Source organism: Phyllostomus discolor, chromosome 10 (genome assembly GCF_004126475.2).
Source record: "Phyllostomus discolor isolate MPI-MPIP mPhyDis1 chromosome 10, mPhyDis1.pri.v3, whole genome shotgun sequence".
Taxonomy (NCBI): domain Eukaryota; kingdom Metazoa; phylum Chordata; class Mammalia; order Chiroptera; family Phyllostomidae; genus Phyllostomus; species Phyllostomus discolor.
In genome coordinates, this window is record NC_040912.2 from 35,120,897 (window position 1) to 35,135,232 (window position 14,336).

Sequence of the window (14,336 nt, forward strand, 5' to 3'; positions counted from 1 at the left end):
CCTGTTTTCACATGTCCATTGGCCATTTGTATGTTTTTCCTCTGTGAAAAAACTTTTTTTTGTAATAGACTGTTTCGTGGTTGGGTTGTTTAGAATATTCTTATTGATTTATAAGAACACCTTGAATAAAAAAGGAATTATGCTTTTCTCCCATGCATATTGAAAACATTTTTTCTACTTTGTTCTTTGATTTTCACTTTATTGTTTGGCTGCCATAATTTTTTTAAATTTTATATAATTAAACTATTTTTTTTCTTCCATGTCTTCAGGATCTAGGGTTGTTCTTAAAAAGGATATTTGCCCATATTTCCTTTCAACATTATTGTTTCACTTGTTACAATTAAATATTTAAGCCAGCTGAAGTTTATTCAGGTGTAATAAATGAGGGCTATTGGTTTTAAATATACGTGTGATCACCTGGTGACAAGGGCCATCTTGGCTTTGTAGATCGGTGACTTCAACACCCAGTAAATGAGGACTTTAGGGAAGGCACAGAAAAAAAATATTATGGGGGGATAGTGTTCATTTGATCATAGGAGGAAGCTAAAGTCAGAATGGGCTTAATGGAAGGGCTATCCTTGATAGTGTGGGCAAGATTATGAAAGAAGGAAAAGGTACAGGGAGGCATTCGTAAGAGATGGCCTGGTGTGAATTACCATGAACCAACTTTGGGGAGGGCCACACTTGAGTATGTGGTGGAGTGGTGGACTGCTGAGGAAGATTTTTGAGCTGCGGTACGATTTGAGCAGAACTACCCTTTAAGAAAACACATCTGATAGTGTGGGAGTGGGTGGAAGTGAGGAGGCAAGGATCAGTTACAAGACTAAATCTCGAGTGTAGGTTGGGTTTGTTTGGCAAGTGGTATAAAACGGTACCAGTTATAAGCAATCACAGGAGTCCACCAATCAGGGCACACCTTTGTATGTGGTTCAAGGCACACAGGCAGTATTCTGTTGGGTGAAAACACAAGTGGAAAGCTAGGATCGGATAATGTGCAGAGACCAAAATAGACAGGTTACTGACATGCAGTAAGGCACTAATCATCGGGTTGGGCTGGGGACAGAACCTGAGGGGAGGAGCAAGAACAAGTCAGCAGCAACGGGGCTGAGGCCCTGGACGAATCTTTAAGATGTGTACTTGGACTCAAAGGCAGCAAACAGGGAACCGAACTCAAGACTCCTAGCAAGGTTGGCTTGATAGCCTCTTACCTGGCATTAAGCTACATAGAGGTCCTTAAATTACCCCTCCCTGCCCCTTTAGAGAGAAAATTAATCCAAAAGCCTGCAATGAGATTGAGCCTGCAGGTTGGGTCACCTGGGATGAGGTGTGATTCTGAGTAGGACTGTGAGGAAGAAAGTTGATGGTCCTCAGTTAGTCAAGGAAAGCAGTTTAATTGCCTCGTGTGAGGGAGTGACCAGCTTTTCCTTGTCTGTAGCTTTAACAGAGCTGTTGGTAATGTTTCTCTTTATTGTTCTTCCCTTTCCTGGTGGTCATGCCTTCTTCTCTGCATTCTTACACATTGAGGAAATTCCTACATACCTGCTGAATGACCAAAAAAAGCCTTATATTTCTTAGAAAATACTTTTATACTCCAGTTTTCACATTGATCAAATTGAATATAACCTTTCTGTCCTTTTCAACCTTTTTTACTTTCATGTGTTGGTGCCCTTCTCTACAGTTTTCCAGCTAATCTTGAGTGCGATGCTGTTAGGAAATCTAACAGCCTTGACCCATGCAATATTGAAAATGGCTGTGTGGTTCTAAACTCAGAGGGTGCATGGGTCTGCGCACAGGTGCCCACACGCACACAACTGAACATTTTGCTCTTCTTTCAGACGTCAGGAAACCAGACCCAGCCCGACAAAGTTGAAGTTGAACTAAACGATGGAAAGGCTGCCATGGATATGGCCCCAAATGGCTGGAAATCTCAAATACTTAGGAATTCTACTAAAAAAAGCCTTAGGAATTCACGAAGGTATCAGAATGGCCTTGAAGAGAAAACCAATGAGCTTGTGAGTTGTTTTCACTTAAATCTTTTATTGTGTGGTTTTTCTGTCGAACTTCTCAGCCTTGCAGGTGTGTTGCAGGCCCAGGTGACTCCTACTGTGAACCACGCTCTTCTTGAAAAAAAGGAAATTTCAGATGTTAAGTGTATTTAACAATGAACTGAAATCAATTCCAACTAAAAATGAATCACTGATGGGAAAAAAATATATCCAAAAACTTAGCCTTTGCGTTTAAATGCTTAATATCAAAGTTAGATATCCCATTCATCTTTGAGATACAGAGATAAATACAGGCATACCTCAGAGATGTCGCAGGTTTGGTTGTAGACCACTGCAATAAAGCGGGTAGTAATCTTTTAGGAAGGGTCTTGCCTTCGATTTGTAGGAAAAAACACAACATCTGTGACGTGCAATAAAATGAAGTGTGCCCGTAAGGCTAGTCTACTGTACGAGGTGCTGATAGTTGCATACTCTGTTAGGTAGGATCACATGTGATTACCTATACTAGGTAACCCAGAATAACACCAGTACAAGCAAATGAAGAGTTATTTCTTTTTTACATAAAAAGAAATCTTAGACCCTGGCCATTGTGGCTCAGTGGGTTGGAGCATCGTCCCGTGACCTGTGAGGGCTGTGGGTTTGGTTCTGGTCAGGGCACACACCTCGGTTGTGGGTTTGATCCCTGGTCTGTGCATGTGCAGGAAGCAGCCGAGAGATAACTTCTCTCTCACTTCGGTGTTTCCCTCTCTCTTTCTTCCTTCTTCTTTCCCTTCCCCTCTGTCTGAAAGCAATGCAGGAGTTTCCTTAGGTGAGGATTAAAAGAAGAAAAATGTTAGAGGTGAGAAGCCCAGGGCTAGAATGCTGTCTCCATAGTCACCGTGGATTCAGGGTCCTTTCATCTTTGTCTCTCCTATCCTGGCATGTGGCTTCCGTCCTCAGTGATATCAAATGACTCCTAAAGCTTCAGCCACCACATCCCTGTTCCAAGCAGCAGGGAGAAACAAAGGTTTTCCAGAAGTTCCACACAGTGCTTTTACTTACATGTCATTGGCAGTGACTACAGCCATACCTAACTGCACTTCATGGGAAGGTAGAACATGGAATCAGTTTGCTGTATGCGTTGCCACTCTGAATTAGATTGATTTTTCTTACTAAGGAAAAGGGGAGCATAGCCATAAATAACAACATTGTGCATTTTTTAACATTTCTCACCTGAAGACTGGAATCTTATTAATTCAAGTAACCCCAAACTTTTATAGTAGCCAGGGAATCCATCCCTAAAAAAGATATTTTCTTATTTCAAGAAATGGTTTGAGAATTCATTTTGATGTTACTTATTGATAAAGGATGAGTCTGTTTTTGCTCTAGTGTTGACTTGAAGAAACTAAGCCTACTGAGCATTCACTGCATCTGGTCTTCTCTGCCCGAAATATTATTTCCTGCAGAAATTACAAGGGCTTTCTAGAAGTCTTCATCTTGGGGAACTTATAGAAAGAATAACAGTTGTCCTTTAGTGGAGCTGAATTATCACAAGTAAGATAAATAAACAGTTTCCCCCTTTTTGGCTATGGAAGTATTCACTTTCAGTTTCTCATTTATCTTGAGAGTCATGCTGCTAAGTCTGTAGAGTCTGGTGTTCTAGACAAGCACTTCTCTCGGAGAACGGCACAGTGGGGAGGGAAATTGCACAAGCGCCATCATAGGGGGGTAAACAGCGTGGCCAAAAGGAGGGAGAAATTGAGTCTGATTGGAGGGACCTGCGAAGACCTGTTTGTGTTGAGTAGTAGCCTGAGAAAATGGCTCATTTGTCAGGCTGGAGACAAGGACGTAAAGATAATATTAACTAGGGAGAAAAACAAAACACTAAAATGAGAAAATGGGTGGCTTGCAAAAAGAGGGCAGAGTGGAACTTGCTCCTTTGTTCTGTGTTTCATCAGGACACAAACAGGACCTATTTAAGTGACCATGAGCTATGATATTCCATAGGAAGCTTTTGTATCTAGTTTAATGTTAAATTACCTGCATTGTCAGAATATTTTCCTTTATGTGACCTGAATACTTCAAGCTTGACCAGACATTAAGTTTGACATTTACTGAGAATCTGATATGTGCCAGGCACAGGGCTAGTTTGGGGGGATATGAAGATGTTGTCTTCACCTGTAAAGAGTTCACATATTAGAAAAGGAGATGTGCAAATAACAACAAACAAACAAAACCAAGCTAAGCTGTGAGGAGAGAAGTCTGCACAGGGAACAGCGGTGAGAGAAAAGGGGCCTGATGAATTTGGTTTTGTGAGCTGGGCAACATGTTGTAGAGAAGGCAGCACTGGGCTGGGTTCCAGTGGGGGGGTGGGGCGGGGAGAAGACCAGGCCCATGCTCTGAGGTTCGTGTTGGTGTCCCACATTTGTGTGGACGTTTATCCTTCTCTTCACGGCCATGGTCTCATTGGACCCTAACACCATCCTGAGTTGACTTGGGCCTTGAATTCCAGGGCTTTTTGTGTCCAGACCCTGCTTCTGCTCACTGGGCTGAGGCTGGAATAGAAATAGACCCATCACACCATGAAGACTACTTTTTGGGTGAACAACTCATACTCAGCTTATGCTGCGTCATCAGAGAACGTTGTCAGCCTTCACAGTGCACTGTCCTACTCTCGGGCACGTAGTTTGCTGTAGAAGGTCATTCTCTGCACATAGTTTGCAAGTTCCTTGAGGGTGATGCCCCGTCTTTTCTATGTCTTCGAACTCTGGTAGCTGTTGTGTTATCACCAGTCTATCCTGGTGTGTTCTAGGATGAAACTGTGCCCCCAGTATCCTTCATGAAGATCCTGAAGCTGAACAGAACAGAATGGCCCTACTTCGTGGTGGGGACAGTGTGTGCCATTGCCAATGGCGCACTCCAGCCAGCATTTTCAGTCATATTCTCAGAGATCATGGCGGTAAGTTTGAAAATGTTGCTTAATAACTTGAATTAAATCACTTCATCATTACATCAGTTCTCATGCTACCCTCACCAATGTGTCCATTTTGGATTAAAACAATGTCAAATTAAACCAAGCCCAAGTTTTTCATTCCCTTTTGAGGAAAAATGTGAGGTCAAGGAAAAAGCATGAACCATTCCAAGTTATGATATCAGTGAAATTTTAAACTGTAAAATCAATGAGGAAGGCATACTAATGAGCTCTCATCATATGAGTGACACCGGTGTCAGGTGACAGTCTCGACCCGTTGTGGAGGGCAGATGCTTGTCACATCAGGAGGCTGGGAGCAGGTGACGGGGGGGAAGAGGTCCAGCCACAGTGGGTACAGGCCAGGCTCTGGGCACAGACTGACCTCACCACTTAATAGCTATGCAGACTTGGGCAAGATGTGGTCCTTCTCTGTACCTCAGTTTCTTCATCCATAAAACAAATTGACCACACAGGATAGCCGAGGATGAAAAGAGATTATATATGTAACTATATGAAAAGCTTTTAAGTATCTGCCTCTTAGTAAGTATTCCAAAAGGGATAGCCATCACGTCGCTATTTTAGCAGTCCTTCCGATGCTTGGGGAGTCTGAGACTAAGAAGGGAAACTCATGCTATCCCATTGTTAAACTCAATGAGAGGGTATTTATAGGAAGTTGTCAGAAGTATCCGAGGCTCCATAAAACCCAATATGGATATTGTATAACCTTAGTTAACCAGTAACATTTTTGGAGAGACTTTTTTGTTAACAATGAATTATTCTCCATCGTGCTGAGTTCATTACCCTTGTGACATTGGATGCTGGTCTACAATGAAGACCTCAAGTCAAAAAATAAAGAAATTAGAAAGGACCCTCCAAATGTTTTTAAATGAAAAATAGTGCAACCCCCAGCTCCCTTGCACTTTGAGAGCTATGTGGACTGTCTCTGTATTTCGGGTATCTCCTGTGTGCCAAACACTGCGCTGGGCACGGGAAATACAGCAGGAAACAAAATAAACCAAGGCCTCTCTCAAACAGTTTACTATACATGCAAAACAAAACAAAACAAAACAAAAACAAACAAAACAAAACACAACACATCCTGTGCCCAAGGACGACCTGGTGTTTTGAAAGCAGGGTCTGGCGACAGCAGCGGTGGTAGGTAAAGGGCTGGGCCTGGGGGCAGGAAAGAGCTCAGGCTGAGGCAACAGCCAGGGCAGAGGAAGAGGGGAAACACCCCAAAACACAACCACACACAGTCCACGTGCAGTGTTTCCAGCCCTGCTAATTAAACCACATATTCCTCAAATTCATGGAGACACAAAGGAGAATAGGAGTTCCTTCCAGAGGGCTGGGGAGGGAGGCATGGGGAGTTACTGTTCATGGGTACAGGGTTTCCATTTGGGATGATGGAGGAGTTCTGGGGACAGATGGTAGTGAAGGTTGCACAACACTGAGAATGTACCTAAAGCCACTGAACTGTACACTTAAAAATGGTTAAAACAGTACATTGTGTGTGGTGCATATTTTACCCCAGTAAAAATAGCCCACATATTTCAAAGCTTACTTTTTAAAATGTGATGCTCCAGCCACTGTTTATGGGAAGGAATCAACAAGGATCCTGTGAACCAAGTGGGTGTTTTAAATGTGTTTTTGTAGATTTTTGGACCAGGGGACGATGAAATAAAGCAACAGAGGTGCAACATGATCTCATTACTGTTTTTGGGCCTGGGAATTGCCTCCTTTTTTACTTTCTTCCTTCAGGTAGGTACCTATGATTTGGTCTTCTCATAGAGTCTAGATCCAGTTAGAGGACATAGACTGATTATCTGTTAATTAGATTTTAACCGTTTATTAATGTAGATTGATTAATTACCAATTAATCAAGACCTAATGGAGTTTCCACATCTTAGACTGAAATGAATTGCAGACACAATTGGCACAGGGCCTTTTTAGAGGACAGAGCCCTAACCAGCAAACTGGTCTAGAGCATCTTACCGCAGACCTACCCTCCTCCACATGAGTCAAATGATTCTGCTAGGAATTTTGTTACTGTTGTGTCTCAAGTATTAGGAACACACTGAAGGTTGTTACTAGACACAGTATTGTTCTCACTGAGATGTTGTCCTTGACAGTTTTGAAAAGGAAACCTATTTAGAATGGCTCAGAAGCCAGAACTGGATACTTTTAAGGTTTTTCATCTCAATTACATACTAATGATGTAGCAGTACATGAATTTTAAGTTAGGACAATTTTTTAAAGATTCGGAGAAAGAGAGGGAAAGAAACGTCAACGTGTGGTTGCATCTCACGTGCCCCATACTGGGGACCTGGCCTGCAACCCCAGCATGTGCCCTGACTGGGAATCGAACCAGTGATCCTTTGGTTTGTAGGCCAGCACTCAATCCACTGAGCCATACCAGCCAGGGCTAAATTAGGACTTTTAATTAATGTTTGTTCACAGAATTGTGTTAATTGAATCATTGAGTAATATATAAGTAATGTAAAATCAGTGGGAATATACCCACTTTTGTCAGAATACTAGAGTTTTGTTTTGTTTTGGTTTGGTTTGGTTTGTTTTTCTCTCAACCAGGGTTTCACCTTTGGGAAAGCTGGCGAGATCCTCACCACCAGGCTCCGGTCAATGGCTTTTAAAGCGATGCTGAGACAGGTAGGTGTGTGTACTAGAGAATGTGTTCTGTTCGCATTCATTATAAGCCTCTTTCTCTGTCCTTGTTTCATGTTGTCCCCACCCTCTGGGTTTTCGTGCCAGTCTTGGTCCTTCAATGTCCAGAGGCCTCTCAGGGCTTTCATGGGAGTATCATTTAGGTAGCTTTTTCAGCTTATTTTGCAACTATCTCTATCCACGTGGAAACTGTCATTTCAAGGACCTGTATCCCTTCTCTGGATTCCACACAAGCCCTGGTGAGTCATTTGAGATTGCAGGGCACCTTTAAGCAAAGGAAAAAGAGGTTGGTAGGACTCATGTACCACAGTCAACCATGCTACACCTAGGTTTTCCCAAGTGTTGAGAAATGATTTTGCTTCTGACTTACTTGAGCTCTGTTTTCACATTTTCACTTGTAAATTCACTAAATTGTTGCCCGCCATGCCCCAGACAGCGTGCTGGCAGCTGGGACTGTATGCATTGTCTGCCCTCTGGGGAGGTTCACAGTCCAGTGCAGGACATGTGGGAAAATGTGTAAATTTGAATTCTCTATTTCTATAGAGAAGTCTTAGGAGAGGGCCAGGATATTATTCATCCAATTGACAAGAATTGATTATTTTCCTGCTCAGTAAAGGGCACATAGCATGAATCATATTTTAGCAATTTTGACTTTACAGACTTTTTTTTTTCAGTACCTTTTAAACTGTTGCTATGTAGGGAAAATTGTTTCATATGAAACTAAAAGATACTGTGGATTAGTAGCATATAATTAAAATCATTTCTAAGGTACACTCTTTTATTTGTGTTTTAAAAAAACAAAAACACAGTGAGAAACCAGGGCTGATTTTCTCATGCCCAGAACTTACAAGAGAGCCATGCCCATCACGGCTCAGCCCCTCTACCTTCGTGAGAGGCCCCTCCGTGGCAGGAGGAAGTGCCCATGGCGCTGGTTGTGGGCTGTGGCTGACGGAATACCACATGCCCCTGCCACCTCAGGTAAAGCTGGCAGGGAGCACAGCTGCAACCTGGATAAGTCTTCCACACACACCTGCCCTGTCAGGGGTGCCGTTCCTGTGTAGCAACAGAGTGGCTCGGGGCTTAGGTTCTGGCAGGCTCTGAGCCTGTGTGCCCAGGGCAGGGACCAGGGCTCTCTGCTGCATGTCAGGCTCCCCTGAACCCCAATACCCAAGTGAAATATGGATCCTTTCTCAGCACTGAAGGTTTGCAAGATTTCATTGGTTTTTCTTTGCTTGTTTTAATATTGAACTAATTTAAAGGTGTGTTTTGTGCTGTAGGACATGAGCTGGTTTGATGATCACAGAAACAGTACCGGTGCACTTTCTACCAGACTCGCCACTGACGCCTCCCAAGTACAAGGAGTACGTAGGCTGCACTCTCATACCATTTTTTAAACATGGTTTTGAATAAATGCGTGGCACAGCTGCATCTGTTAAGTTGCTTTCAGCTAGAAATAACAGAAAAGTCAAACTGGCTTGAACAACAAAGAGGAAGGCTAGACTGCAGGGTTGATTGATCCACTGGCTCAAAAATATCATGGAGGACCCAGGTCCCCTTTGCGTGGGGGCCTCTGAGTGGCTTTCCACCTTCAGCGTTGGCTCCATCCTGCAGCTCCGTCCCTTGGAGCCCTGGAAAGCTGCCCTCGGAAACCAGAACTACAGGCTGCCTTGTTTCCCGCCCAGGGAAGGAGCGCCCACCTGTACCTCAGCCACCAAATGAGCAGCCTTCAACCAGCAAACCAGCAGCCTTCCCTTTCATCTGATTCGGGCTAATTTGGGTCACATGTTGGACCCTGAACCAATAACTCTCTCTGGGAAATGCCACCCTCTCTTTCTGGCTTGGGTCCCGCCCCTGGAACTGAGGCCTCTCACTGTGAAGCTCACTGTGACCACACAACTCAGGCAACTTCAGTGTCCTCTACACCAGCCCTGTTTTCTGAGTGGTGCACACAGTAATTCATGTTTATGAACGCTTTACAGTGGATGGTCTCTCAGGACATGTACACTTTGCAACAGGTGGGCTCTTAAGTATGTACGCTCCCCTCTTACATACTTAAAGCAAATATTCTTTAAAATGTCTGGGGCACACTGGGGTTAGATTCCTCTGTAAATGGGGCCTTCATGAAAAAGTGTGTGTGCCCCACAGCCTACTCCCAAAGCCGAGCGGCTGATTATCAGTTCTGCAGTGCGGAATTCACGTGGGCAGGAGAGGAATGAGAGCTGAAAGGCATGAACCAAGAAAGACCTGCGGGGCCTCAGGAGTGACACACGGGTGACCTGGCCTCACTGTGACGAAAGGGAGCACATGTTGGTCCAGGCACCCAGCCCTGTTGTCATTCCGACCAGCAGGCCTGAAGCTGAGGCTCACGGATTTGCACCCAAAAACGTAACTGCCTCTCTCTTGCTCTTCCAGGCCACCGGGACCAGGCTGGCTTTAATTGCACAGAATACAGCCAACCTGGGGACTGGCATTGTCATATCATTCATATACGGTTGGCAATTAACTCTTTTGCTGCTATCGGTTGTTCCAATTATTGCTGTGTCGGGAATTGTTGAAATGAAAATGTTGGCTGGAAACGCCAAAAGAGATAAGAAGGAACTGGAAACAGCTGGAAAGGTAAATCAAATAAAGCTTCTGCTTTTTGGCATATGTTTTATTTGTTAGCATAAGAATTATTTTTCAATATGTTTTATTTGAATTATCACAACATACGTGTTTCAATAATTAAATGCTTGTGCTCACTATAACTAATAACTGCCAACACTGTGCATAAAATAGTTTACTGCATGAAGAAGGCCTAGAATTTCAACATGAAATAATGGAAAGATTTTAGCCTATCAGAAACCTGTAACGTGTGGTCATTGTAGAGAATTCCTGAATTTCCAATGTTTATTTTACCTTTTACTTCATATCCTGATGCCATTTTTAGGACAGAGGTCACCTCTGTTTTAAAGGACTCCTCACCTTAAAAACCTCTGTTTTAAAGGTGAGGAGTCCTTTAAACAGAATATAAGTGAATTGTTCAAGGTAGGGGATTTTCTGGTACTTAGAGACAGTTCTTTTCTTCTTGGCTGTGCTTTCTATAACTGAGCTGAGGAGCCACCAGATGGCAGTAAGGCTTTGATTGGTGGCTCTCACTACAATGGCAATCCGCGAACATTAGCTCTTTGTTTTGTGCCAATTATTGTTGTAAGTGTGTATTTATGTGCATCAACTCATCATACCCTCACAGTGATCCCCTGAGGCAGGGACTGATTTTACCCCAATTTCACAGACATGAAACCTGAGAATCAAACAAGTTGAAGGCATGGCTGTGTTTCAAATCCAGGTCTGATTTTGGAACTCTTGATTGCATAGCCCCTTTACATGTGTTTTAAATGAGTCCAGATCTACATATAAATATTTTACTTATATGTACATGCATGGAAGCATTCAAATGTAGATCACAGCCAAGATATTTTTTACTCTTATGTATGTGAATATTATCCTTTTTTGAAACATTAGGAGGTAAAGCAGTTTGTGAATATAAATTGTGATAGTTTCTACAGCACAATGCCCTTTCACAAACATTAACTGCAACCAGCCTTTGCTATGGTTATTGAGGTGGGGCCGCCAGGATCTCCACCTCACAGGGAAGAAAGCCTCCGAAAGTCCAGTGATTTGCTTCAGATGCGTGGCACGAATGGGTGAGATTAGAATTCCTCCCCAGCACATTTCCCCTAAACCCGTCACATCCAATGAAATCCTTGCCCCTTCTCTCTTGTCCAGCATCAACTGAGTTCAAAGTAGTGTTAGTCCCTTCCCCTGGTTTCCATCCAAATTCTTCCTTCTCGTGTTTGTCCTGCATCCTTTCGTGGAGGCAGATCTCTAGAACTGTGCGTGGTGCCCAAACTTAAGAAGCCCTGGGTGTCCGAAGTTCTCAAAGATCCTCTTGGCTGCTGTCTGTGTGTGCTTTCAGGCATCACTTCCTTGACTTCTGTTTGTCACAACTGACTGCTGGAAGAACATCCTGTATGTAGTTTTGTTTCCTTTCTCCTTCTGATCCCTGCTTCCGTTCACATTTCAGAGGGGCAAATTGTCAGTACGTGGAATGAAGATCAATTTTTCTTAGGTCAGGGGCATGAAAGAAAACATCTGGAATCTAGTTAAGATACAGAGTCGTTGTGTTATGTGGCTAATAATACTGAGAGTTGCCACAGTGCCTCGGGTTATCAGTCTTGGCCTTGCAACTCACAGAGTGTGATACTGGAAGAGCTTCCCCCCCGCTTGTCTGGTCCTCACTTTGCGCTTTTATGAAATGAGAAGTTATACCAAATAATGTCCCAAGTTCCTTTCACCTAATAAATATTCTATCATTCTAGGGATCAAAGAATGAATAACTTAGACTGACCAGTCTAAAATTAGTTTTAGCAGCTACTTTAACCTGATACAATGTTTTTTAAAGAGATATGAAAGACTGGAAATTATAAATGTTAACTGTCAGCAATTTAGTTGTAGTTTAATTTTGTTCATTTAGTCAACTCTAAAAAAAATTCTATTTATTTGTAGATAGAGAGAGTAAGGGAGGGAGAAAGAGAGGGAGAGAAACATCTATCAGTTGCCTCTCGCATGTCCCCAACCCAGGACCTGGCCTGCAACCCAGGCATGCACCCTGACTGGGAATTGAATCGGCAACTTTTATGTTTGTGGGACAATGCCCAACCCACTGAGCCACACCAGTCAGGGCACTTAGCCAACTCTTGATTAACATAGAATAGGGTTAGAAAGTGCTCTTGGAAAACTCCCACATCACTTTTTTTTTTAATGAAAAGTTCTCATTTATCTGGGAGCAGAGTATTCATGGTTAAAGTACAAGGGGATCTGTGATAGCACAGTGTCCGTGTTGTTTTTTGAAGAAGGGCTTGGTAATGAGGGTGTTGACTGCTGGGCTGGGAGGCTGGAGAAGAAGGGTGAATAGCAACCCTCTCGACTCAGGTCCCATCTGATTACTGAGTTTAGGGGCCTGCCGAATCAGAACTGAACTCAATCCAGGACCGGAAAATCAAGTGTTGAGTGTAACTAGTCATTAACATCTTGTTCCCTCCTGTTTTGACAAAGCTGGGAGAGAAGAAGGGCGCAATGGGTTAAGAACATGGACTTGGCCTCAGGTAGACTGATAGGGATCTTTTGTCATTTAACTTCTCTGTGCATCAGTTCCTCATCTGGGAAAACAGGAATAATACTACTTACCTCACAGAGTTATTGTGAAACTAAATGAGATCTTGTCAGTTAAATGAGGCAATACCTGGCATGCAGTAAAAGCTCAATAAGTATTCTCTACTCTGGCTACTATTACTTTTAGATTTTTTCATTTATAATAAAGAAAAAGTTATTCAGACTGAAGTATCAAATATCTTGCTTTCATCTGGTTGTAGAAACTGAGAACAGAGATAAAAGTTATAAAGCTGCTAAAAAAAAAACCCTAAAATTAAAATCTTAGGTTCCTTGTGCTAATTAATGGTTTAGATGACAACTGAATCTGTCCTGTAGACTAAATAGCTGTCACAGACAAATATTACTAATTAGGAGTACTTTTGCTGTCAGAATCGGAAAACTGCTCTGGCTGGTTTGGGTGGCAAGGATGTAATGTAAGGACACACAGAAGTACAGGGAACACCCGTGGTTCAGGTTACTGGAAAGTCACCAGCAGCTCCTCTTTTAGAGCCATGAGCTCTGTTGTCTTTGAGGCTCTCTACACATTTTTTTTTCTGTTCCTCAACGGCTGTATATTCAAAGGAGCTTCCCACACATCCCTGATGGTGACCTTGGCCTCCAAATCCACAGGTCTCCTCAGTTCAGCAGTTGCCCCCAATCCAGGAAACAGAACCTGATTGGCCTGCATCAGTCAGATGTCTGTCCCTGCTTTAACTGGATTTACAGCAGGGTTGTGTTGTTTACAATTTGGATCTTCTTTCCAATTATGCGTAAACAGTTCCTTTATGGGATATGCTCATGGAGGAAATGATTGACACCTCTAGTGGCCCTTAGAAGTGACTTAGCCTGATTCTTTAGGACTCTCCCCTATGAGGAAAGCAGAGCCTCAAAGGCGTGTGACTAAAGCCAGTCCAGGAACTGCCTGGTGGCACGGCTGGGAATAGAATCTGGTCGCTGGTGCTCAGGCCACCATTCTTGCCCTAAGCTCATCAGGCTCCCTGGGAATACAGAAACTTGCCCACGAAACTTGGTGCAACCAGCGATACTTTTAAGATCGTCAGTTTTGTCATAGAGCTTGTCTTGAAGAACATGCTATGGGCAACCTTTGCTCCCAAAATTGTAGAAATTTAAAACCCTTCATGATTCTTTTGATAGTGTCCTAAGGTTTATATTTTTCATTATTTCAGAAGTAAAAGCCCCATTTCTAATCAAGATCTGTTCTATGTTACAGATTGCAACAGAGGCAATAGAAAACATTAGGACAGTTGTGTCCTTGACCCAGGAAAGAAAATTTGAATCAATGTATGTGGAGAAATTGTATGGACCTTACAGGTAATGAGCATATAATCAGTACTAAGAACACAGTACTTTCCTGGGGCTGAGTTATTGTCCCCAGAGATAATAAAAACTCTGTTCCTCCTAATAATAATGTGACTCTAAGGATGATATTTTAAAATAAGTATCTCACTGAAAATAGATAGCTTTTTGATGCATCTGGGCCAAAG

General features: G+C 42.9%; 1 protein-coding gene across 4 annotated transcripts in view; it reads left to right on the forward strand.

The window, feature by feature from the left end:
* Positions 1-14,336, forward strand: part of ABCB4 (ATP binding cassette subfamily B member 4) — a 74,564-nt gene that overhangs the window by 43,687 nt on the left and 16,541 nt on the right. For all 4 annotated transcript variants that reach the window (XM_028525905.2, XM_036010664.1, XM_036010665.1 and 1 more), the window contains 7 exons: positions 1,836-2,012; positions 4,798-4,944; positions 6,613-6,717; positions 7,546-7,623; positions 8,916-8,999; positions 10,051-10,254; positions 14,063-14,163. In XM_028525905.2, coding sequence (XP_028381706.1) covers positions 1,836-2,012; positions 4,798-4,944; positions 6,613-6,717; positions 7,546-7,623; positions 8,916-8,999; positions 10,051-10,254; positions 14,063-14,163 — 896 coding nt within the window. The remainder of the gene's footprint in view (positions 1-1,835; positions 2,013-4,797; positions 4,945-6,612; positions 6,718-7,545; positions 7,624-8,915; positions 9,000-10,050; positions 10,255-14,062; positions 14,164-14,336) is intronic.